Source organism: Geotrypetes seraphini, chromosome 5 (assembly GCF_902459505.1).
Source record: "Geotrypetes seraphini chromosome 5, aGeoSer1.1, whole genome shotgun sequence".
Classification (NCBI taxonomy): domain Eukaryota; kingdom Metazoa; phylum Chordata; class Amphibia; order Gymnophiona; family Dermophiidae; genus Geotrypetes; species Geotrypetes seraphini.
In genome coordinates this window covers 228453440-228480943 of record NC_047088.1, presented here as the reverse complement: position 1 = coordinate 228480943, position 27504 = coordinate 228453440, and the positions used below count along the sequence as shown (strand labels likewise).

At 42.1% G+C, this 27504-nt stretch overlaps 1 protein-coding gene across 5 annotated transcripts in view; it reads right to left on the bottom strand.

The window, feature by feature from the left end:
- Nucleotides 1-1823: 1823 nt before the first annotated feature.
- GTDC1 (glycosyltransferase like domain containing 1) overlaps nt 1824-27504 on the bottom strand; it is a 395866-nt gene continuing 370185 nt past the window's right edge. For all 5 annotated transcript variants that reach the window (XM_033946584.1, XM_033946585.1, XM_033946586.1 and 2 more), the window contains one exon: nt 1824-2918. In XM_033946584.1, coding sequence (XP_033802475.1) covers nt 2835-2918 — 84 coding nt within the window. In that variant the 3' untranslated portion in view covers nt 1824-2834. The remainder of the gene's footprint in view (nt 2919-27504) is intronic.

Below are 27504 nucleotides of genomic sequence, written 5' to 3'. Positions count from 1 at the left end.
CCAAATCACAGTGGGAAAGCAGGAAATGTGTTTTCTTTGGCAGCACAACAAAAGAAACATTTGGTTGCATGCAATCACAGGATCTGGGGTGTAATTTCTAGGCACTAAGGTGACCCGGTGCCTGGAATTTGTTGAACTCTGGCATAAGCAGAATGCATGTTGATTTTTTGTTAGCTGCATAAGTAACACTGAATGCTCACGTCATAAGTGAGGGGTCCAACGACTTAGCGCATGATAATCAATTTAGCTTGCGCTATATCAATTAGCGTGTGCTAAATCGGTTAGTGCACCTTAGTAAAACGACTCCTTAATGATGTAGAGAAACTTATCTCCTCACCAGGGCTGATCCTGTGACTAGGCACCTGCCTAGGGCCAGCAGAGTTTAGAGGCAACAGTACAGTTCCAGCACACTTAAAATGCTTCCTCCTACCCCTACCTCTTCCCATGTGTGCCCTTAGTTAAAGCAGAGTCGGTGCTGAATGGGACTTGTAAGTAAAAGCTTGCACTGAAGTTCTGCCCTGTCCTGACTCTTTCCAAGGCAGATCTGCTGTCACATGGGGGTTGGGCATGGCAGCATTTTGGTGTAGGCCTGTGCAACATTCGATCTTCTTTAAATTGGAGATGGTGTGGAAAAAGCCCAGAAGCAGAGAAGGGGGAGAATTGCTGGATGCTGGGTAGGGATAGGTATACAGGAAGGGAGAAGAGATACTGGGCAACAGGGTGGGGGTGGGGTTTAGAGGAGATGCTGGCAACTTGTTGAGGGGGATAGAGAGGGGTAGATGAGGTGCAGGTAACCTGAGAGGTATAGGGAGAGGAAGGGAGATACTGGCATACTGGGATACATAGGGAAGGGGGGGGGGGGATGCTGGCCACTTTTGAGGAGTGGGGCAGAGAGGGGAAGAGAAAATGTTGGTCATGCAGGGAGGGGCAGTAGAGAGAGAAAAAGGGTAGATGTTGAACTATGGAGGAGGGGAGTAGGATCTTACGCAGCCCAGAGGGGCAGGAGGAAGTTTGAAGGTTCACCTAGATCAGTGGTGTTCATTAATTTTTGAGCTGGGACTACTTTGGATTTTAATAAAGTGAAGAACAGATACCAGATATCATGCAAGACCACGACACTTCTGGCCAGTGTGTGTCAACGACATCCATCCCCACCAGTCTACCTTTGACCTTCACTGTATGTGTGTGTGGAGGGGGGGGAGGAGTTAGGCAATCCACATGCATGTCCACGTGCATTCTGTTTTGTCAATTGAGAAATGTCTTGTCCTTCAAGCATGTGGTTCTTCTCCCCCATCCATTTCCCCCCCCCTCAGCCCAGGTAGAGAGAAAGAGTGGCCGGGGGGTGGGGGGGAGAAGGAGAGAATTCAGAAAGATAATGGGAGCTGCTACTGCCTAGCATTTAACAATACTGACCTATACCCTTAGGCTGGTGCTGCTCCTCTGTCATGATCTATAAGAATATTGACCAAGCAGACAGAATGCATTTCTCTCATTGTATTTAATCTATAGTATTTACCCACTACACACTCCTTAGATTTGTAATAGCGCTTCAAATAGATCAAGGAAACCGATATGGAAGCAAAATGATGTTCTTCAAATTAATAAGCAATAGTTTTCAGAGCCAACAGTTTTTGTGATGTCATTAAACATCTTTATGTAAAATTTAAAATAGCAATTAGAAAATTTTTTATTCATTCAAAATCTAAAAACAGTGCTCTCCAGAGTGTGAAAACAACTTAATATGGGCAGAAATGGTCCCACCTGCTGGCAGCCACAAAGGAATACACAAAGGGTTAAAACAAAAGAGATACAGGATTCATAGATCCATATAGAAATTTTCAGGCTTTATTAAAAGAAACAAAATGCACCTTCCATACAGTTATCAGTTCAAAACACAGTAGAAATTGATCCCCATCAAAATGGACACACAGTTATTTAAGCTGCACTAAAACACGAGTTTTACTGAAAATATTTCCCATTATTATCTGTTTGCTCTCCATCCTTGAGTGGAATAAAACATCTCAAGCTTTCGTTTTATCGGATAGATGGCACCATGTAGCATATTTCCCATGCTAGTTTGAATTACAGCTGTTTATCTTGCAGCTTTCTTTAAGATTAATTAAATGCAAATGTAACTCCGTGAATCATGGGAATACCTGCCAGGCCCCTTATTAATACCTTCACTTAAAAACCCCTGTGCCAGAGAGTCATTAATTTGCAAAAAAAGCAAAGTGCTAAAGCAGCCCTTTTCCTACAAACAATTCATGGATGGCTGCCCAATTAGTCCAGTAGCCCTCTGATCCTCCCTTCAGGCCCTGTGGCCCTTTGAGGACACAATAAGGCTCCAATGATAACCTGGCAACCTAGGTAGAAACCCAGCCAAGTGTGAGCGTTTGAAGCTGTAGCTTGGCTGCCATCGTGTCGGCAAAAAGAAAGAATTCAGGCACCATGTCATCCAGTACAAAGGATAAAAACAGATTCAACCGGAAATTCAATGTGGCACCACATATGGGATATATGAGTGCGGTTATACAACAGGCCACATATTTTTTTTTTTTTCTAACAGTCTCCTGCATGTGATGCCGAGGACATGTGTAACCATCATAACATCTCTACGAATCTGTGTTTAATTTGAGTCGGGGTGGTGGCAGGGATTGGAGATCTGAAGCCGCCACAGGTTTGTGGCAGATGGCTCAGTGTCAGCTATGACAAGCAGCCAGGCTCGGCTTCCTCTGCACATTTTCTTTTCTCTCTGATCAGGTAAATATGGGCACAGTCTGGAAAGTTCTACAGATTCTGCCTTAGGCTGCAAGTTTGTGACTTAGCTCCATCTGTCACAAATCTTCCCTAGGTTCTGCTGTGAGTAGAAACCTGAATTTACTACGTAGCGCTGCCCAAGAAAATGGAGCCATCTCACCCTATGAAAGAAAAAAAAAATTAAGGAATATTAACTGCTGCAAGACAAAACAAAAACTGCCTTTTTTTTAACAAGCAAAAGACTCTATTAAATTATAAACACATTTATATTCTACGCAGACTCTCCTCTCCTTCCTCTCTCTTCCCAACATACTTTCAGAACAGATATTACCGTAATAGAGTCTAATTCTTGCTTTCTAATTGGTCAGAAACAGTCAGAACCATTAAGGATAATCAGAATATCATGAGTTAGCATAAATGTATATAAGTGTTAGACACAGCTTTCTCTTGTGCACTGGCTTTTGCAGCTCCAACACAGTAGCGGTTTTTCTAACTTTTGTTTTCACCTGAGACTGCTGCTTTTAATTTTTTTTTAATTTAAAAACTAGTGGAGATTTTTTTTTTTTCACCCCCTACAAAGCCTCATTCTTTTCCCCTCTCATCTGGCTTTCATCACAGATACACTAGGCATAACTTTCACTAGTGCCATTGTTTTCTCTCATCTCCCTCCCAACTTCCATCTTATCTGAGACCATAAAAACAGAATACAGCTTGCTGCCACTGGGTGTGACGATCTCAGTACTGAGTGGCTTCATCCCTGTGCAGACGGACATTGGGTACACCAGGCTGAGAGCTTTTTACAGAAAAGCACTAAGAACGGATTCCCCACACCCAACTTTGGGCGCGAGGACTTGCGCCTGCTGAAATCTGGCATAAAGCCTGGTATTCTATAACGCTGCGCTGAAATTTTTGGCACGCTCCTGATCCAAACTGTCTTCTATTTTTATGGCCTCAGATAAGATCCTTCTCAGCTGCACAAAAGACACTTTTAAACATGCAGCGCTATATAGGTTAACAAATAGGCAGATCTGCAAATAAATCCAAATAAGTGTCAATTAACATCTTAATTGATTGTTAACGGCTTGTTTCCTAATTTGCGTGCAGATCTCAGATCTGTGCCAAAAACTGGGTGACCTTTATAGACCTGAATGGGTTGTTGACCGGGGAGGTCAACAACCCATTCAGTCTCGCCTAGACCCAAATGCAGAGTGCAAGACAGCCGTCAGGCCTGGACTTTCCAATTGCCTGGACAGATCAATTGACTAAGGGAGGAATTCATCAAGTGGTGCTGATATAGTGTGCGCTAAAGATTAGCGTGCACTAAAGGTGCGCTAGCGGTTTTAGCGTGCGTTAAAATGCCACGCACGCTAGCCGCTACCACCTCCTTTTAAGCAGGCGGTAGTTGTTCGACTAGCGCGCGCTAATCGTGTGCATGCGCTAAAAATGCTAATGCACCTTCGTAAAAGAAGCCCTAAATACTAAGACACCCATTCTATTCCTATGTAAAACCTACTGTAATGAAATATAGGTGACACCTGCAGGCATAAGTAGGATTACCAGACGTCTGGGAAAACCCGGACATGTCCTCTTTTTAGAGGACTGTCTGGTGTCCCAGATGAACTTTGCAAAACCCGGCAGTTTGTCTGGGTTTTAGAAAGCCCTAACGAGTTCCAGCCATTTCTGGAGGGCATTTGAGCATGGCACTGGCACCAACGCACAGGACATGCCGGTGCCCGAAGATCTGCCTCTTTCTGTGCTGGGCCTTGAGCATCTGCGCGTGCTCAAGGCCTTCGTATTCCCGTTCTCTCCGAGATTCTCGGAGATCCGGGTGGTTGGGTGCCTTTTTGATGCCGGATCGCGTCGGGGAGGGGGAGGGGGGTGCGACGCGAGTGGAGGGTGCAAGATTGCGGGGGGCGCTCGTAAATTGAGGCACGCTCGGTTTCCGAGGTGCCAATTTTGCAAATGTTTTGCTCGCAAACCGGTGCACTCGCAAACCAAGGTACCACTGTAATTGATCTAATGAGGAACATAGTAACATAGTAGATGACGGCAGATAAAGACCCGAATGGTCCATCCAGTCTGCCCAACCTGATTCAATTTAAATTTTTTTTTTTTTTTTCTTTTCTTCTTAGCTATTTCTGGGCAAGAATCCAAAGCTTTACCCGATACTATGCTTGGGTTCCAACTGCCGAAATCTCTGTTAAGACTTACTCCAGCCCATCTACACCCTCCCAGTCATTTAAGCCCTCCCCTGCCCATCCTCCACCAAACGGCCATACACAGACACAGACCGTGCAAGTCTGCCCAGTAACTGGCCTAGTTCAATATTTAATATTATTTTCTGATTCTAAATCTTCTGTGTTCATCCCACGCTTCTTTGAACTCTCCACCACCTCTCTCGGGAGCGCATTCCAGGCATCCACCACCCTCTCCGTAAAGTAGAATTTCCTAACATTGCCCCTGAATCTACCACCCCTCAACTTCAAATTATGTCCTCTGGTTTTACCATTTTCCTTTCTCTGGAAAAGATTTTGTTCTACGTTAATACCCTTTAAGTATTTGAACGTCTGAATCATATATCCCCTGTCTCTCCTTTCCTCTAGGGTATACATATTCAGGGCTTCCAGTCTCTCCTCATACGTCTTCTGGCGCAAGCCTCCTATCATTTTCGTCGCCCTCCTCTGGACCGCCTCAAGTCTTCTTACGTCTTTCGCCAGATACGGTCTCCAAAACTGAACACAATACTCCAAGTGGGGCCTCACCAATGACCTGTACAGGGGCATCAACACCTTCTTCATTCTACTGACTACGCCTCTCTTTATACAGCCCAGAATCCTTCTGGCAGCAGCCACTGCCTTGTCACACTGTTTTTTCGCCTTTAGATCTTCGGACACTATCACCCCAAGGTCCCTCTCCCCGTCCGTGCATATCAGCTTCTCTCCTCCCAGCATATACGGTTCCTTCCTATTATTAATCCCCAAATGCATTACTCTGCATTTCTTTGCATTGAATTTTAGTTGCCAGGCATTAGACCATTCCTCTAACTTTTGCAGATCCTTTTTCATATTCTCCACTCCCTCTTCGGTGTCTACTCTGTTACAAATCTTGGTATCATCTGCAAAAAGGCACACTTTTCCTTCTAACCCTTCAGCAATGTCACTTACATACATATTGAACAGGATTGGCCCCAGCACCGAACCCTGAGGGACTCCACTAGTCACCTTTCCTTCCTTCGAGCGACTTCCATTAACCACCACCCTCTGGCGTCTGTCCAACAGCCAGTTTCTGACCCAGTTCACCACTTTGGGCCCCAACTTCAGCCCTTCAAGTTTGTTCAACAGCCTCCTATGAGGAACTGTATCAAAGGCTTTGCTGAAATCCAAGTAAATTACATCTAGCAAATGTCACCCAATCAAAAAATTCAATCAGGTTCGTTTGGCACGATTTACCTTTTGTAAAGCCATGTTGCCTCGGATCCTGTAACCCATTAGATTCAAGGAAATACACTATCCTTTCTTTCAGCAACACTTCCATTATTTTTCCAACAACTGAAGTGAGGCTCACCGGCCTGTAGTTTCCTGCTTCATTCCTGTGACCACTTTTATGAATAGGGACCACATCCGCTCTCCTCCAAACCCCAGGAATCACTCCCGTCTCCAGAGATTTGTTGAACAAGTCTTTAATAGGACTCGCCAGAACCTCTCTGAGCTCCCTTAGTATCCTGGGATGGATCCCGTCTGGTCCCATCGCTTTGTCCACCTTCAGTTTTTCAAGTTGCTCATAAACACCCTCCTCCGTGAACGGCGCAGAATCTACTCCATTTTCTCGTGTAACTTTGCCAGACAATCTCGGTCCTTCTCCAGGATTTTCTTCTGTGAACACAGAACAGAAGTATTTGTTTAGCACATTTGCTTTCTCCTCATCACTCTCCACATATTTGTTCCCAGCATCTTTTAGCCTAGCAATTCCATTTTTTATCTTCCTCCTTTCACTAATATATCTGAAAAAATGTTTATCTCCCTTTTTTTACATTTTTAGCCATTTGTTCTTCCGCCTGTGCCTTTGCCAAACGTATCTCTCTCTTGGCTTCTTTCAGTTTCACCCTGTAGTCCTTTCCTGCTCTCCTCTTCTTGGGTTTTTTTATATTTCATGAACGCCAACTCTTTCGTCTTTATTTTCTCAGCCACTAGGTTGGAGAACCATATCGGCTTCCTTTTTCTCTTGTTTTTATTGATTTTCTTCACATAAAGGTCCGTAGCCATTTTTATTGCTCCTTTCAGCTTAGACCACTGTCTTTCCACTTCTCTTATGTCCTCCCATCCTAACAGCTCTTTCTTCAGGTACTTTCCCATTGCATTAAAGTCCGTACGTTTGAAATCTAGGACTTTAAGTATCGTGCGGCCACTCTCCACTTTAGCCGTTATATCAAACCAAACCGTTTGATGATCGCTACTACCCAGGTGAGCACCCACTCGAACATTAGAGATACTCTCTCCATTTGTGAGGACCAGATCCAATATCGCTTTTTCCCTTGTGGGTTCCGTCACCATTTGTCTGAGCAGAGCCTCTTGAAAGGCATCCACAATCTCCCTACTTCTTTCCGATTCCGCAGACGGAACATTCCAGTCCGCATCCGGCAGGTTGAAATCTCCCAACAGCAGAACCTCCTCTTTCCTTCCAATCTTTTGGATATCCACAATCAGATCCTTATCAATTTGCTGCGATTGAGTCGGAGGTCTGTAGACTACACCCACGTAGATAGAAGTTCCATCTTCTCTTTTCAGAGCAATCCATATCGCTTCTTCCTCTCCCCAGGTCCCTTGCATTTCGGTCGCTTGGATATTGATCTTTACATAGAGAGCTACTCCTCCACCTTTATGACCATCTCTGTCCTTCCTAAAAAGATTATATCCCAGTATGTTTGCATCCCATCCATGTGATTCACTGAACCATGTCTCTGTGATAGCAACAATATCTAGATCTGCCTCTAATATCAGGGCTTGCAGATCATGAACTTTGTTGCTTAGACTGCGAGCATTTGTGGTCATCGCTTTCCAGCTATTTTTCAGCGATAATCTCCTTTTTTGTATGGATTTTTGTGTCGTTTCACTTTCCGTTGCAATACTAAGAAATGAGTTGCTGATATTGCTTATGTTGCAGCCTTTACTACTATCACATCTTTTCTTTTGCCTGGGGTGGTCTCTATAATTGTCCTTCGTACATACACCACCCCCACCTTCTAGTTTAAATGCCTAGAAAAATATTGTCTAAATTTCTCTGCAAGGTTTCTTTTTCCTGCTGTAGTAATATGTAGCCCATCAGTGCAATATAGCTTCTTGTCCTTCCATGTATTTCCCCATCCTCCTATGTACCTGAAGCCTTCTTGATGACACCAGGCTCTGAGCCATCTATTAAAGTACTCTGTGTTTTTCACTCTTTGCCATATGCAGGCAGTATATGCAGGCAGGAAGGGGAGGAAAAGTCCTGTAAGCTCAGGTGAAGACCCCCGAGAATTTCCCTGTTACAGCAGTAGCAGGCCAAAGCAAGGCCAATACAGCATACTGAGAGTCGAGTGGTCTGTCAGTGAAGGCCTTAATAACAGGCTCTTCACTACCAGTCTTAGAGAATCTGGAAGTCCATTCCAAATTCTCACCAATTTAAAAGTAAAAGATTTACTAAGCTTCCCAGTGCATTTAATACCTTTCGGAGAAGGAAATGCTAATTTGTGAATTGTCGTAATTCTTGAATAGCAGGATCTAAAGGAATTCGAACTAAGGGGAATCAAAGAGTCAAATATTCCATAAAGGAATTTGAAAACTACACATGCACACTTGAACTGTATCCTATGATGGACCAGAACTTATTTTCCATTCTGTCCTGGTGGGCTCACATCTATCTATGGTACTTGGGGCAATGGAGGGTCAGGTGACTTCCCAGGGTCACATGGAGTGGTGCTGGGATTGAACCCACAACCTCAGGATGCTGAGGAAAGCACCTCTACCAGGCCACTTCTGTTTACAGTTGACTTGGAAGTAGTTACCATGTATTAATTGTTAATGTGGCAGATAAAATCCACCTGAATAGGTACAGTTAATTGCATCACATTATCTACAACACAGTTAATACAAGGTAATGTCATTTCTTCAGTATTAACTAACTGGGAACCTGCCGGGGATGCCCCCAACAATTAACGCAGATGTTTTGCAGTTATGAGCGGCAACGGAAGAATCTTATCACACTTTAGTAAACAGAGCCGATTCAATCAAATGTACTAGGACATATGTTGAATAATATATAACAAATATTCCTAAACAAGTATATATGTAAAACATAATTAGAGTAGCTTTTTGGTGGAATACTTTAGGCCTCTTTCCATAAAAACATTCCCTCTCTTTCTGCCCTTCAAATTGTTAATTTGAAACACAATAAGCAAAAGTTGAAAACAAGGTGAATTCTCACAGATGCTAAAAAAGATTACAGTTATGTATATGTGGGGGTGGGGGGGAGGGATGAATCAAGAAAGCGAGAGAAAAAGAGAAAATAGAGTCAAGAAGAAGGAAAGGTAGGAAAATCTAAATACAGTATGCACTTTTATCAAACACCAAAACAAAATAATCTATGGAATTTCAATTAAAACTGCTTTGTTCTACGCACACACAAAAAAATCAGGTTTAAGAGAATGTTTAATGTCAAAGTCCAGCGTCGACAGGCTGACTGTATATTTAAGGAACAGAAAGGCAGTGTCGTGGAGGAGTAACTTTGTAATAGAACAGTGGCTTGATAACCTGAGAAGCCAAAGTTCAAAACCCACTGCGGTTCCTTGTGAGTCAGTTAACTCTCTACTACCTCAGGTACAAAGTTAGAGCTTAGGCCCTCCGGGGATAGGGAAATACCCAAACGTAACTCACCTTCAACTACTTCTGAAAAGGCGCGTTCTAAATTCAAAATAAAAATAAACAAAACATGACCTGGAGTTTCTGCCTGAACAGAACAAAAAAAAACCCCCCAACAATAGTCATTAGGAGGTCATTGGTGCCATTTTAAATCCAGGCAGTAAACCGGTTCACTGCTACCTAGGACCCACTGCCCCGCCCCCAGGAACAGGGAGAAGGAGAGGCAGATTTTATGTTTGGGCAGGGTTTGTTGAAAGGGAGGGTTTGTGTTTGGGTATTTCAGGACTGGGGATGTTGGGGTTTTGGCAGGGGTCTGGCACTTTATCCACATTTTGAAAAGCTGTGTTGGGCAAGGAGGAAGTCCGTGACGTTATCATGTGATGGCCGTACAAGTGCGGATTGCCTCCCTGCCTGCAAAGAGCAGGCAGCAGGGGGAGGGGCTAGAGCGGGCTTAAGGTAGGGGTGGTCAAAACTAGGCGGGGCTAGGGGGTCCGGATTTTCTGAAAGGAAAATCTGGCAACCCTAGGTCTGGGGGAGGATGAAGGTTATCAGATGATGGTCAGGGGGGGGGGGGGAAATGCAGGTGGAGAAGTTAGTAATTGAGCAGTTTGGAGAAGAGGACGAGACCAAGGCAGGGGCCATTCTGGCGCATGGGGGTAGTGCCCCGGCAGATACTGCAGGTACTTTCATGCTGTCTTGCATTTACTTCACGTGGTCCCCAGGCTGTGGTGTCCCTCAGGGGTCACCATTGTCTCCAATATTATTTAATGTTTATGACTACATTAATGCTTGCTTTTACTAAACCATGATAAAGCTTCTTACTGTGGGCTGGCGAGTTAAATGCTCCGATGCTCATAGGAACTGAATGAACATCAGAGCACTTACCTAATCAGTCCGTAGTAAGCAGCTCTACCATAAAAGGAGCTCTAAGTTTGTTATCTTTGGGTCCAGTTGAATTTCTTTTTACTTACATTGATGATATTCATATATTGCAAGAGGTAAATTTGGCCTTGAAATTTTTACCTTCTAACATATTGTTCCTGTATATACAGATTTCAGGATTGGACATTTAAATATTGCATGAAGCTAAACCTTACTAAAACCAAATTATTATGGATTGGATCAGAATATCTACATCCCCCAGAATATTTATTTTTTTTTTGAACACAGGAGAACCATTACTTATAGAAAAATCTATTAGAGTATTAGGCATAATTTTGGACTCAAATCTTACTTTTTCAACAACAGATATTTAGAAAGTGACCCTTTTTTTTTTTAGCTTACATTGTCTCAAGTCAGTTAGATCACTTTTCCATCAACATCATTTTATATTTCTCGTTCAGTTAATTGTACTGTCTCAACTGGATTACTGCAACTCAGTTTACTGCGGTCTCAGTACAGGAAATCTAATATGACTACAGTTAATTCAAAATACCACAGCTCGGTTGATTTTTTGGCAAATCTAAATTTGAGCATATTATGCCTTGTTGAGAAGCCTACATTGGTTGCCTATTAGCTCTAGAATCAAGTTTAAAAGTGCCTGTATTATTTTTAAAATTTATCGTGGTCAATCTGTATATCTTTAATATCAAACTTCGTTAGACAAGCCAATCGCAGATCTATTTATGCACATTATTTGGGGTATCCCTAAAGGGCATTCAATCTAGGTCTTTATTTTCTCATTCTTTGTCATTTATTTTTACTTACATGTACATTTGGAATGAATTACCGGTTAATCTAAGAATGTGTACATCTTATCAAATCTTTCTCAGATAATTGAAAGCCTTTCCTTTTCAAACATTTTTAGAATGACTACTTTAATATTGTAATATTACTAATCCTTTTTGTGAAAAACCCCGAGCCCTAACATTGGCTTGGGGATGATGTAATATAACAAGATGAAAGATTAGATTAAACTGTGGCAAGTGTAAACTCCAGTTGAGTTACAGGATCTCTAATTTAAGCCCTGTGGTGCACGACTAGCCTGACGATTTTTGAAAGATTTGTGAGAGTGTAATCGGCAGTTCCTTGCCATCGTGCTCTAACTTGCTGGGGACCAAACTGCCTGGAAGAGATGGTAGGAAAAATTTTTTTTGTATAGTGTGCAACCATGAACATACAAACAATTGGGAAGCATACAAAATCCCAGAGGAAGGGTTGAGTTTCTAGGTGCCATGGAAGTACAGGGAAGTATCTGCTCAGGACACTCAAAGGACAGCTAAATATGATGGAAAAATGTCTGAGTTACAGCAAGTGAAGTATGCAAGTATTAGAGCTATGGCTATTTTGGTGGCAGGGGTGAAGCTCTGGAATCATCTGGTTTGACAATTGAGAACGAATAATAATATTCAGGGCCTCTTCTACTAAACCGCGCTAGCGGTTTTAGCGCCAGAAGCCGCACTGAATGGCCTGCGCTGCTCCCGATGCTCACTGAGTTCCTATGAGCGTCGGAAGCAGCGTGGGCCATTCGGCGTGGCCCCCTGCGCTAAAACCGCTAGCGCAGTTTAGTAGAAGAGGGGGGGGGTCAGAGTTTTAAAAAAATTATTAAAAAGTCTCTTTTTATAGAAGCAGCGACTGAAGGAATGAAGTGATTAATGGAAATGTTATCTGTATACTGTCTTGTTTTATTATATTTTATAGTGTTTTTATCTTATAATTATGTTTGTTTGATTTTTTTTGTAATCTGCTTAGGTACAAGTATAAGCGAGACATAAGCTTTTTAAATAACTAAATAAAATAAAAAAACAAGAATCCGAGGTCAATTTTCAGTTGTTGGCAGCCTTGTAACTATGTACTCATAAATTATCCATATAAAGTGCAGTGGTAAATGACCAAATACACAGGGGTCCTTGTACTAAGGCACGCTAACCGATTCAGCGTGCGCTAAAGATTAGCATGCGCTAAATGATAATGTGCCCATTATATTCTATGGGCGCGTTAGCATTGAGCTTGCGTTAAATCGGTTAGCGTGCCTCAGTAAAAGTAACACACTAACCCAAGTAAATAAAGGGCCTCAGCCACCCATGCTTAAACATCCATGCTTAAAGACTGTCAAGTCTTCACCATGCCTTGGAAACCTATGTGGTAGCCAAACTTGATGGGAGTCTTGGTTATATGCATTTGGGGCTGGATTCTACAAACGGCACAGGTATCAGCGACTGCCTAACAGAAATGGCTGCCGATGACTGGCGCCATTTGTAGAACTGCAGCTTCGTGAAAGGTAGGTGCCGAAAATGTGGCCAGGGTTTTCAAGCTGCGATGCAGGCACCAAAGTAGATGCATACATTTTTTTTTAACACTATTATTTTTTTAAAGGCCATTTATAGAATATGGGCCATAATGTATATATTATCCCCAAGCACTGCTGACAGTATTCAACTTTCCAGTCAAGATACATTTCTCTTCGCCTGAGCTGCGCAGCACCCTCACTTGCAGCATGTGCAAATTAATTTATAACAAGTTTCAAGTTTCAAGTTTTATTAATTTTGATATACCAACCATCAAGTTAATATCTGGCCGGTTAACAATATATTTAAAAGAAAGAGAAGCTAAAAGAAACTAAAAAAAAAGGTATTGTGTATATACAAATAACATTACCAGACGAACTAGACAGTGAGGATAGAAGGGAAAGGAGGGTGAAGTTACATATTTGAGAAGAAAAATGGAGATAGTAGGGTTAGGATAAAACATAATGGAGAGGGACGCTTTAAAGAAAGCGGTTATTATTGATAAATAGAATAAAAGAAGAAGAAAAAAAAAAAAAAGGAATGATGGCTCTAAGTGTTAGCGAAAGCATCACGAAATAAAAAAGTTTTTAAATCTGTCTTAAATTTGTCGAGTCGTGATTCGTCGCGGAGTAGCTGTGGCAGGGAATTCCAGAGGGTAGGGGCAGTTACTGCGAAATTTACTTTACGTGTATTGTAGAAGTCTTTGATAGAGGGGATAAAAAGAAGTTTTTGATCAGTTGATCTCAGAGTGCGTGAGGAACAGTAGGGAATGAGAAGTTTATCATTAGAGTTGCCAAAGTTTCACCTGTCTTTTGCCATTTGCAGGACATAGACCGTAAAAATTTGTCTGGCATCGACTTTGGCTCCCCTTATGATGGAGTTGCCAAATCTCCAGTCTTTTGTCATTTGCAGGACACAGGCCATAGAAGTCTGTCCGGCTTCAGCTTTATTTCCCACTATTCTTGTACAACATAACACCTCAACAGCTATGTTATATTTCTATCCTGTTTCAATTTAGGCATTCTCTGTGTCTATCCCACTCACTTTTTAATTTGCTGACCAAGTTTTTTCCAATTCTTTATTCATTTAAAAAAAATCTTACAATAAGTGTAATAGTATTTATAGCATTTAAAATTCAAATACAACACTTAATATTCTATTAAACATTATATCAGACTTTATCCCCCCTCCTCCCTAATGAATTTGCTGACCAAGTTTGACTCTACCATCTCTCCTGAAAGGGCGTTCCAGACATCCACTAACCTCTCAAAACATACAAAAGATCCTAAACAAAAAATATGTTAAAACTTTGTTTAAAACTAAAAATCATGATAAGAATGATCGTGAACAGTTAATCAACATTGCCAACAAAAGGCAATTAATAACTAGAAAAAAGCATCTACAAATGGCTGTGCCTTGAGTAATTTTCTGAACGTACCTTTAAACGGCAATTTCATATTTGGCCCACAAGGGAGTTCCAATTTTTAACTCCTGCACAGCAAAAAGTCATTTTGCCAATCTCAACAAGCCTTGGGTTTACATTGGTCTTCAGTAAAGCTAAATTTTCAGAACGTAATGGTATGTACGTTTGGTATGTAAGTAGACATATTGGTTTTAAACAATTCTGGGATGTTTCCAAACAAGAACTGATGACAGATCATTATTGTTTTCTATTGTATTCTGAAGGTGACTGGTGGTCAATGCAATTGCTTTAGATATGGCAAAATATGATTATATTTGGATAGACCCATAATCAGTCTTGCCGCTATGTTTTGTACAACTTGCAATGCTCTACTCCTCACAGGGCCCAATATTCAAATAATTTATGCTCCTAATATTAAGACAGATACTCATAGATTGTCCTCTGAAAATCTACTAGGGCTACATGTATAACTTTATATTCAAAATTTGACTAAAGGGGATAGCTATTAATGTGTATTACAGTCCTATTTAATGGCTCGAAACACATGTTAAAAGGCAATAACATGAGTTACATTACTGTATCACAAATTGAAATAAATGATCAAGGAAGACATAGCAATAAGTTACAAAGCATGCAAAACATCTCATGACTATGTAAACTGAGATAACGTAGCTTGTGCTGTATTATTCCTGGAAAAATACCGCCAGCAGAAAGCAAGAGCATTTTAAAGGGGCCAACACCCTACAAAAGGAGCTGCCCCTCCTATTTCATGCTCCCCCAATCACATCCCTTACCCAAAAGACCTACCCCTGCCAGTGCCCCCTCAAATAAAAGCTTCTTTCCTGATGCCTCCTTGAATAAAAGCCCTATCCTGATGCCATATGGCCCAAAACTCCCCCCCACTACTCTAAGTCTCTATAGCAGTGGTTCTCGACCCTGTCCTGGGGACCCCCCCCCCCCAGCCAGTTTGGTTTTCAAGATATCCCGAATGAATATGCATGAGAGAGATTTGCATATAATGGAAGTGACAAGTATGCAAATCTCTCTCATGCATATTCATTAGGGATATCTTGAAAACCCAACTGGCTGGGGGGTTCCCAGGACAGGGTTGAGAACCACTGTTCTATAGGGTCTATTTTTTAAACCGTGCTGTTTAGTGGGTTGGGACAGGAGAAATTCCCTATCATCCTTCCCCTTGCCAATACTGGGTTTAAAATGGTGCCAGTGACTTGTAGAGGTAGTTTCATGGTACTACTACTAGGATGCGCGTTGCTGTATAAGTGCCACTTTTACACTTCCACCTATCATTAACATATCAAAAAAGTCTTCTCCCCTCTTTTACTGTATTGGCTATTTTTAATTCTATTAGCGTTTTTGATTTCCTAACTATTTTTCCAGCTTCAACTAGCTTTCTAGATACATTATTATTGCTTTTCTTCATATTTTTCCCGTCTCTTATAGTCTATGATTATTTTTTTTACCTGATTTTGAGTACCAGCCTCCCTTTTCTATTAAAAACTCTTGAAAAAAATATGAATCCATATGCAAATTCTTAGTAAACTCCAACAATATGTTTGTCTTCTTTGGAGTGAACTCCATTTACCACCAGCCTCTGTACCCTGCTCCTCAACCAGTTTCTTACCAAGCTGACAGTTTTCTGAAATATTCCCATACCATCCAACTTGCTCACCTTTTTTTTTTTTTTTTTTTTGTACCTAAAGGAGGCAATTCTGTAAGGAACTGCCTAGTTTTAGATGGCAGGAAGGAATGAAAGTGGTCACTTACATTCCTATTACAGAATACTAACATAAAAATATGTGGCATGATTTAATGATGTATATTTTACCTGTGGGTTTCTCCATGGGTAGAATTTGAGAAGAGTGTAGGTGGAGCATATGAGTATATGCATAAATTATAGAACTCTGTCATTTACATGTCTCAATATTTAGGTGCTGACTTTTACAGCCTCTATATGGCTGGTGTAAGCAATTGTTCCTTAATGTATGGGCATTTTCCACCATTTGCAATAGTATTCTATAGAGAAACCTAGGCATTTGCTTTTCTATATAGAATATGCTTTAAAAGCACCTATAGTAGGCAGGAATTTTTTTGGATTTGTACAGTTCTTGTGGGAGAAGGGGAGTCCCAGGCACTGGGATCTGTCTGAATATGGGAGAAGGAATACTTGAAGGGAGGCAAGAATGTGTCAAAGGCACTCAGTGGAAAAGAGTGTAGGCCCTAGAGCTGAGCAGCATTGTACCAAGTGTGATCAGGTGAATTAGGGTCAAAAGGTGTGGGTTAGGATCAGAAGAGTGCTGTGGGATCTTTGCCCAAATCCAAGAAAGTGTCTACAGATTAGGTTACTGGGTTTACTAATGCAAGATCTGAAGCTCATCCTAGTTAGAAGACGGTGACTGTGGGGAGCAGTGGGGAGCAGGTAGATGACCTGATGCTGATCGAGATCTTGAATCCTCCAATTGCCAGCTTCCTGATTGTGGTAATAAAGTGATTTTGGGCAGTGCCAAAGGGGAAGAAGGGTTGAAGAGAAAGAGTAGGAAGGGTTTGCACAAGCATTAAATGATAAGAAGTTTATGCATAATTTGCACCAGGAAGCTAAATGTTTGGATGCAGAGAAGCACAAGCACAGAGGTATTGGGAAGGGTCTTATAGAAATGAACATAGCATCAGATTCTTTCGATTCTTCTGAGTTAGGTAAAACTAATCAGTTGTTGACAATTGAAAATGTGTATTGCCCACTGTCAGAACAGGATTAATTCTTTGAGGGCCCCTAGGCACACAAGTACACTGGGCCCCCTAGCTCTGCCCCGCCCACACCCCACACCCATGCCCCGCCCACATTCCGCCCCATTTATTTACCTGTTTTATTATTTACTTCTTTATTTCCACTCGTATTTCTTTTTTCTTTTATTATAAAATTCAAAACAAACAACAAAGATTACCATACCAGTGCCAGTGTACAGTTTTAGTTCTTTTCAAGCCCCAAACATCTCTGAACAAATCCCCCCTTCCTTCCCTTCCCACCTACTTGCCCAGAATTTTAATTCTGAACCCTTTCCATACGTATATAAAAGTGTTCAAATGCATTGTAAAGCAGTAATACTATCCAAAACATAAGTCTATTAATAACCAAGTTTGCAACTCATCTCAACTGCCTCACTCTGTCGTCCAACTTTAACCCATATGTATGTATAAACAACCATATCTGTAACTCCTCTGGTACGTTCCACTCCATGTATGTTAATTTGTAACAAAACAACAAGGCAAACGGTCCACCAAAGAATCCAACGTGGAACAAAAGAAGATCGGCAGCCAATAAGGAGATTCAAATCAGGTTTATTCAAGGTGTTCCCAGGAACCATGCCTGATGCATTTCGCCAAGCAAGGCTGGTCAATGCTAACTGAAAACCATGTCTTTCATACACACAGGACACAGAACCACCCTCACCCAGTATGGAATAAGTAATCACAAACTAACCCCCCCCCTCTTTTTACAAAAGCACGGAAGAGGCTTTTAACGCTGACGGGCTGAATGTTCTGACGATCACAGGAATTCTATGAACATTGGAGCAGTGCAGAGCATTCCGCATACTGGCTTGTGCTACAAACCGAAGGAATTGTACAATCTAAAGGGTGAAGAAACAGATGTAGCAGATGTAAATTTGAAAAAAGAGAAATAACAAATCACTTTACAAATTAACAAATAAAATAATGAAAAATAAGATAATATCATTTTATTGGATTAATATATTTTTTCATTAGGTTTCAGAGGTCAAACCCTCTTTCCTTAGGTCAGTAAAGTATACTGCTGTTACAGTATCCTGTCCTGACCTGAGGAAGGAGAATTTGGTCTCTAAAATTCAGTCAAAAATGTATTAAAATGAGTCCAATAAAACGATCACCATATTTCCATTTTCTCTTTATAAACATTTATCAACAGAGCTACAATACTACTTTATCCTATAGCAAAAAAATAAAAAAATAGAATTTTTTTTTCTACCTTTCTCGTCTTGATTTTCATATAGGCTCTCCATCAGCTGAATTATGTGTTTGGGTATTCCCATTTGCACTATAGTTTATTATAATCCACACAGTCAAAAGCTTTGCTGTAGTCCATGAAGCAAAGGTATACGGGGTTTTGGTATTCTTTGCTCTTCTCCAATATTCATGTAGAGCATGAGTTCATGGCACTTTAACAACCTTTGTCTCCCAGTTTCTGCTTTCCTCATCTTGTCATTTTCTTCCTTCCATCCACTGTCTGCCCCTTCCAGAAACTCTCTGCCAACCCCATTCCATCTTACCATTTCTCCTCCTGCCCTCTCCCCGCCCCCTTGGTCTGGCATTCATCTTCTTCCCTCTGTTCCCCTCATGGTCTGGCATCTCCCTTCTTCCATCTGTCCTTCCTTTCCTCTCTCTCTTCTCATTTCCTCCACTCAGATCTGATATTTCTGTCTCCTTCCCCCTTTCCCCCATGCTCTGGCATCTCTTTCTTCTCTATTTTCTGCTTCTGTCTAAATTAAATTCTCTCTTACTATTCAGTCCTCGGTTTCCCTCTTTTTGCTGTGTCTACCCACAGATTGCCACCCCTTTCCTTAACCCTCCACTATCTCACTAACTCTCTTCTTCCCTCCCATCCAGCATATGCCCTTTTTCTTTATGCCCTCCTTCCATCCAGTATGTGTTCTCTTTCTCCACTTGCATTCAGCATCTGCTCTCCCCTCTCAACTGACATCAGTCTGCCCTCTTCTCTTTCTTCTCACCACTTCAATCATCTGCCCTCTTCTTTTCCTCCACCCATTCTATTGCGTTATCCTCCTCACCGCTTCTGCTGCTTTCCCACAGACTCCTGACGCTGACGGCACAAGTTCTCCCCATTTCCATCATCTGTCCCCTTGTCCCCAATTCCATCATCTGCCCTGCCCCCTTCTCTCTCTCCCCACTTCCATCATCTGCCCCCTTCTCCCCACTTCCATCATCTCCCAACTGCCCCTTTCACTCTCTCTCTCCGAGCCTCCACCCTAGGCCCATCTCCCTCCCTTCCCCTCACCACTTACTCACCTTATTCTTTCAGATTTTTTTTCCAAACGGTGACGACGGGCTCCAGCATCGACAGCAAGATCGCCCCCCCCCCGGCATCGACAACAATATCAGGACCCCCCCAGCATAAGAACATAATAGCCTTACTGGGTCAAACCAAGCCCACTATAAGCCCAGTAGCCCGTTCTCACGGTGGCCAATCCAGGTCACTAGTACCTGGACAAACCCCAAGGAGTTGCAACATTCCATGCTACCGATCCAGGGTAAGCAGTGGCTTTATGGACTTTTTCTCCAGGAACTTGTCCAACCCTTTCATAAAACCAGCTACGCTATCCTCAGAGCGCATGCAGCCTGCACTCAACCCTCTCCTCTCGGAGCCCTCCTCTTCCTCTACTTTGGAGGGTTTGCGGCCTATAACCCTCCCCACCATTACCTTCTCCTGTTCCTCCACTTCTCCCCCTCAGCTCCTCGGGGTGCTTGCGCCCATACTCTTCTCCAGCTCCTTCTTCCCCACTGTGTCCAGGCCCTGCACCCCCACTACGGACTCCTTGGATGGATTGCAGTATGTGGTACCCTTCACACTACCAGTTCCTCCTCTTCCTCCTTCCCTACTGTGCCCAACACCTGTGTCCAATGCCCCCCACCCAGAACTCTCTCTTCATGCTTCCCAGAACCCGGAGCCGCCCCTCCCATGGCGCTCACCTGTTGCGGAGGCTCCTGCTTCCATCCCATAGACACGGCGTGGTGAAAAACGCTTGTAAGTTTAAGTTTCAGTTTATTAGGATTTTATATACCGCCTATCAAGGTTTTCTAAGCGGTTTTATAATCAGGTACTCAAGCATTTTCCCTATCTGTCCCGGTGGGCTCACAATCCATCTACCATACCTGGGGCTATGGAGGATTAAGTGACTTGCCCAGGGTCACAAGGAGCAGCGCGGGGATTGAACCCACAACCTCAGGGTGCTGAGGCTGTAGCTTCAACCACCGCGCCACACAAGATCGACCCCCCCGGCATCGGCAGCAACTGCAAGCGGTGCTCAGCCCACAGCTTCCCTCTGATGCGAACCGCCCAGGCGGAAACAGGAAGTTGCGTCAGAGGGGAAGCTTTGGGCTGAGCACCGCTTGCAGTTGCCATTGCTGATCTTGCTGTCGATGCCGGGGGAGGAGGCATCTTGTTGCCCGCCGACTGTACTAGCGTTCTTCACCGCACCGTGTCTATGGGATGGAAGCGATCTTGCTGTCACAGCTGTTTAAATAAAACAATTGGAAAGGTAATGGTGAGTGGACCCCCCTCACAATTTCGGGCCCTAGGCATGTGCCTACTGGGCTTATCCTTTAATCCGGCCCTGCCCACTGTAGGAATTTCTGAGTAACTTGAATAAGTTTCCTTTACAGCAATGATGCGCTGTATCCCCTTGCCTTAGCAAGACAAAAGACAGATATGCTCCTTATAATGGTGTTCATCAAGTCGCTAGACTCGAACACGGGTCGATGGTAGTATGGCCTTAATGACAAAGACGTCTTCTTATTTTTGTATCCCACTTTTGTGTTATGCTGGTCTCTTTGTTGTATGGTTGTTTATTCCAAGTAAACTAAATTAAACCAATGGCAGCAAAACTGTTCAGTGAGGATATTGCATCTCATGTGCCATTTCACGTTGCCAATGGTGAAGTGGAAAGAGTTAAAGAGGGAAGAAAAAAGTCTGAGGATTGTGCCTGAACAAACCAGTGATGCTGAAATGGAAGACAGCTTTTGCAACTAATAAAAATCAGACAATGCAAGCTAATTGTAAGCTGGCAGTATTTGGGACTGTATCAAGTCAGAATTACAGCTTGAACATAAACAGAATGGAAGACCAAGAGGGAAAAATGGAGAGAAACTTTCCTAGATCTAAATCCTTCAGCTTTTACGCTCTGCCACAGAGTGAAATATCACTCTGTGCTTTTCCTCCCTCTATTAAAAGTATGATAAATTCATTGATTCTGCCGATATGGTGACATTCCATCGCTGGGAATTTTAGGGCATAACTGGAGTATTCAAGTTCTCTAAAGGATATAATCTGCTAGAAGTTTTATTTTAAAAACAATGTTTCAATCAGATTTGTTATTTCACAGGAAGAGAATAAAGAAAATGTACAGAATTGAAAATAGCAGACATGAGGGGGAAAAAAAATAAGTCAGGTATTATGAAAACAAGAGTGATATATTGTTTATCATAATATTCGTCAAAGTTGTTTGTTAGATGCCATCGACTCGTGCTCGAGTCCTAGCGACATGATGAATTGCGGATCTAAAAAAAAATTGGTTTTGTGATAGTCCGGAAAGGTCCTCCAGCGTCATCCCAATAGTAGTTTTCAAAGTGTTCAGCCATCTGATTGCTGGTCGCCCTCTTCGCCTGGTTCCTTCAATCTACCCAAACATGATGTCCTTCTCCAGAGATCTCTCTCTTCGGATGTTGCCGTGGTAAAGCCACCAAAGCCCATAGGAACTGTATGGGTTATGGTGCATTTACTGCAGCAGCATTGCTACTGTTGTATTATAAAAGTGCACCTGGTACAAGTATCCCTAAATCTACTGTGAATACATAGCAACTATTAGGAGATGTATACCCCCAAATTCTAGAAAGATATTGGACTAAAAGGATCATTTATTATCTACAGTCACATTTAGAATCTAGAGAGAATCTGTTATGATATTTCTTTTGTTGATGGTAACAGCTAACGAATGTACAATTGATTTGTGTGAACGCACTTTTCCAACTTCTCTTATCAACTGTCACCATTCTTTCAGCTCATGGAAATCCTCTATCTCTCAATGTGTTACTTCATTTCAAGATGGCAGCAATGTCACCAAACCACTAACTGACATCTACTTTTCCTGATTAATACTGAAAAGAAGAGGAGCAGATGATCAAAAGTAGACAGAGCTGCTGCCCCCCCCCCCCCCCCGTCCCCAGGGATGATCACCCAACCCCTTGAGGAAGTCTCCCTTCTAGTCAAGCCCGATTAAAACCAAGGGGGAAGGGGGGATTACACAGAGATTGTGTGAGAGTGTCAGGCCATGGCTTTGAGGCCTAATGCTCCTAGGCTGCTGGTTGTCAGCTTGCTATTTCTCCACTTTGACAACTTCCTTCCTTAATGAGGGACCACTTTTGCCAGATCATAACAGCTCAATCTCCTTTCATGTGAACAATCCTCCTACATGACTGCAGATGGAGAAGCAGCATGATTACCTTTATTTGCATTAAGGCTTCACAGTTCAGTTGCACATTCCTACCTATGCTGCTGTATCTCTTTAAACAACTACATTGTAAAAATTACCTTAAGGTTTATGATTAAACCTTATGGGAAGGAATTTTTTTAAGGTTGCAGATGGCAGCTTATAGCTTTTATTTTTATTATGCCATGTCGGGATTTTATGGTTTTTTTATGCTGTATGTTAAATTTACTTTATATGACGTTTTATTTTGTATGTTTACAAGCTTTTATTTTTGCATTGACTTTTGCATGCTGCATTTTATTATGTTCAATGTGTTTTATCATTGTTCTCTACATTGATCATGGAAGGGTTTTCATGGGGGGGGGGGGGCGGGAAGGGGGGGCGATTTGATGGGGGAGTTGTTTGGGAGGGTCCAGCAGGAGGGACTGGGTACCCTCCTGCTGGCGATCTTCAGGGGGCGAGGCCTACCGGAAGGAAGGGTTCAGCACCTTCCTGCCGGCGATCGTGGGTTGTGGGCAGGAGAGGTTGGGTACCCTCCTGCCGCGATCATCGGGGGGGGGGGAAGGGGAGACTGGCGGCCGTAGCCGCGGCTGCTATACTAATCGCGGCAGGGAGATCCCTTGCTGCAATTAAGTATAGCGGCTGTGTCTATTTACCATGTAGGCCAGCATTTTGCTGGCCTACATTGTAAGTGTCTCCGCTCTACTAGGGAGATGCGTAGGGCTGCCTAGGTTCACCTAAGGCTACCGCCTAGCTTTAGGCAGGCTTGCGGGCCTCCCTAGGCTCCCGGAGGCGCCTTCAGTATAGGTGACCTGCCTGGGGAGTATTTTTTTAGAAAAAGTACCTCCCGGAGGCTATGTAGTGGCAGCGGGTTTTTTTTTTTTGAGGGTTTAATTGGGCTTTAATGGTACAACCAATTCTCACACACTTAAACCCAATTATACCACTTATGTTAGGCACCGGTAGGCATGATCTAGGCACTTGTCGGCACTTAACATAAGGTGACTTGTTTGTGAATCCGTCCATGAGTGCTCAGTGCAGGCTAAAAAGGTACAACCATGGGATGGCATCCCATAGTACTTTTGGGATCGGAATGAGCATCTCATGTGCTAAAAAAATAGATTTTATTTTTTAGTGTGGGGAAGGTGGCATATTTGGGGGTGGAGAGTAGGTGTTCCCTGTGCTAATCTGATAGAACAGCTACATCACTGTGTGTTAACAGATTAGCACATGGTTAGCATGGGAGCTCTTACCACCTAGTAAACAGATGGTGGTATGGTCTTACGCATTAATTTGGAAATTAGCACATGGCCATTTTACAGCTGCACTAAAAGTGTCTCCCAATACAAGCAAGCATACAATACAAATTCTGCACCCTCTTCAGAGCCCTAAATGGAACTGGTCCTAGCTACCTAAACAACCACCTAATCAGACATAACACATCAAGACCAAGGAGAACACAGGCTCTCGTCACCCATCCTCCAGCAAAACGCATACAAAATAAAAAACTATATGACGAACTACTAGCCACCAGAGCAGCGAAAATAAACTTCCATCTCTCCAACAGGGCAGGATTAATTCGTCGAGGGCCCCTAGGCACACAAGTACACTGGGCCCCCCTGCCCCGCCCCAAAATGCATCCAGGCGGAAACAGAAAGCTGCGTCAGAGGGAAGCTTTGGGCAAGCAGCACCGCTTGCACAATTATAGTTCCCGTTGCCTTTCTTACCCGTGTTGCTTGATTGTCTTACTTTCCATCGATGGGGGGGAAAGGTCGCATTGCCGATCGGGGTGGGGCCTGCATTGCCGATTGGGGGAGCCCGCGTTGCTGATCGATGCTGGAAGGGCCCATCGTCGTCTGGAAAAAACAATGTTGATGCCCTTCTTCATCGGGCCCCCTGACCATTTCTGGCCCTAGGCACGTGCCTACTTGGCCTATTGGTTAATCCCGCTCTGCTCTCCAAGCTACTGACCAAGATGACCAACTACAAAACATTCAGGAATGAAAACTATGCTTTTCAAAACATTTGTCAAATGATCTAACTAAAACCTTATAAACCCTTCCCAAGATCCCATCACTCATGCTATCCATCAATTCTTGTAAACTCACTGTAACTATCAACTTTGTAAGCTCCCTGGGAATGCTCATACCAATTCTTCTTGTAAACCGCCTAGAACTGAAAGGCATTGGAGGGATAGAAAACATTAATATAATGTAATAGCAGAGCAGGCCACTTTTTAGCTCAACTTAGTAAAAGAGTTCCTAAGAAATGAGTGATATATTACATTTAGGGCAGGGTTGTTCAGTGCCAGTCCTCAAGGACTGCAATCCAGTCACGTTTTCAAGATTTCCCCAATGAATCTGCATGAGATCGATTTGCATGCACTGCTTCCATTGTATGCAAATAGATCTCATGTATATTCATTTGGGAAATCCTGAAAACCCCGACTTGGCGAGAGCTAAGGTTGGCCACCCCTGATTTAGGGCTTCTTTATTTATATTTATATGTTATAAATTGAGATGCTTATTTTCCAGCCAATTAGAGCAGTGGTCTTCATTAATTTTTATGCTGGGGCTACTTTGGATACTAATTAGCTGAACGAGAGCCACCAAATATCTTCCAATGCAGGGCCACAACACTGCTGGCCAGTCTATGCCAAGGAGCTACATTCTAGCTTCATTTGGGGGTATCCTTAAAGTTGTGAAGATTTCTAAATGCATTTTCCTTTTGCCTATTGAGAAATGCCTTGTCCTTCCAACACACGGCTCTTTCCTCATTCACTTTCTCCTTTCGGTCCTGAGCCTGGGTAGAGTAGAATAAAAAATTTTCAGAAAAACAATGGGGGAGGGGCACTCCTGAGGTCTTAGGGGGCCACCATTGGGCTCCCTGGGCCTTGTATTGAAGAACACTGAATTAGAGGCTCTTTCAGAGTACCCCCACAAAAAAAAAAAAAACAAACCCCCCCCACAATATTTATTGGTGTTTTCATGCCACTGGTACTGCTGCTGGATACCTTTTCCTAGTGGAATCAAATATTTGTATATTGCTTAGGAGGGGTCAATATAGAAAAAAAGCAAAAAATAAAAACTGAATAGAGAAAAAAAGACAAGCCAGGAGAAGAGTGTGAAAATATTAGAGATAGTGAATTTTTTCCTGGTCTTTGCCCATTAAACGTCTATTTTCATTTAATTTGACTTTTTGCATCAGGGATGTTTTTAATCAGCATTCATCAGTTAAAACCTAAAAAATCTGAAGCTTTAGCTATATTGCCTATACATGCGAAAACATGAGCACACTTTAATATTAAAGTAATGGCATGAATGAGAATTATATTCCTTTAAAAATAATGGCTAATGTCACAATTGAAATATCATTTGATTCATTGACAAGCGCATCATCACTGCTTCTTGCCACTATGAAAATGTTTCATCGCAATAGGGTTGTCTTAGGAATGTGAATTTTTATTCATTCTTTTTTTTTTTGACAAAATTAATATTTATTCAAAATCTGTACTTTTAACTCAAAATATGTATTTCCCTATTACATACTGATTTTTTCTTTACAGTGTATTGTGTACTGACTCTTGTTAACGTGAAGATATAGGTTCCTACTGCTCCTATGCTATAGTCTTATGATCTGCTTTAAATGCTGGCTGTACAATGGCTTGTTTTGTTTGCGTAGTAGAATTATACTGCATTTATGCTTTGTGCATTGTGTTCCATTGTGCTCATTAGCTGAGAGGAAAAAAAAAAAAAGGATAATCATATAAATCTCTGATTTTACATTTGCCTTAAACTTGACATTTCTTCGAAGTGTTGCTAAGTGATTTTTGCATTTTTTAAAAATTTGGTCCGAATATACTGGGACCTGCTCTATTTTGCTTTAGGCTTTTGCTACATAGCAGCAATTGCAAATACCTTTCGTAAGGACTTGTTGCTATACTCGCTGCTAGTGCTTTAAAAGGGACTAAGCATCCAGGGTTTAACAACTTACACTGTGATCAACCGATGCATTTCTATGCTAGTGTGTCCGCTCCTATAAATAATTCACCAAGGGGGTATGTTTTCAAAATGAGGCACTGGAGGCAAATGAAGCATTTGCTTACAGGGTCTGTGCACACATCTCCACATGCCACTATTTTTTTTTTTTATGTAACTATTAATATCAATATTTGTTTTGTGGCTACTTCGGCATACTCGTATTCCCTTTCTTCAGCAGGAAAAGGACCATTCCTCTGCACTGGGAAGATATGTTTTGAAACAATGCTTCTACTGAGCTCGAAGAATTACTTTAGGAAAAGTGAAGGCAAATGCTAAGGACCGATTTCACTTTGCAGTCTCAGTGACTAGCAACATAACCACGCTATCGAACAAAGTCAAGAAGTACTGCAGAACGCTGGAAGTGTTCTGTCAGCATTTTAAACTATTACGAGCTACCTTCTGAACCATTGCCAAGTTAATAGACAATGAAAGATAATGAGCTTGAAATTGGGTGTTAAATTGCATTTTTGGTTCTTTCCTTTTTTTTTTTCTGGAAGTTTAACTGTTTCCTGTAGAAGCAAAGTCATCTTTTTTTTTTTTCTTCTTCTTGAATTGAAATACACATCTGCGTTTTTTACTCACAGAAGGCAACTCACTTTAAAATTGAATGCAATGTGTATATGGAGCACTGGAAGAGAAAAGGGCTATTTAAAAACACTGCTGGTTTGTATGAGGACATTATTAATAAGATGTCATGGATATATGTGCACGTCTTTCAAAATGGAAAATGCTCATTTACTTACGGTACCAAAAAATGAATCGCAAACAGCACAGAAGAGACTTACTGAGAAAATTATGGAGACACTGATGGGCAATTTTGTAATTTAGAAATTTTCATTAGGTTTAAAATTTAAAGCTTATTGTCAATTTCTTGTCCAGAGGCCAATAATG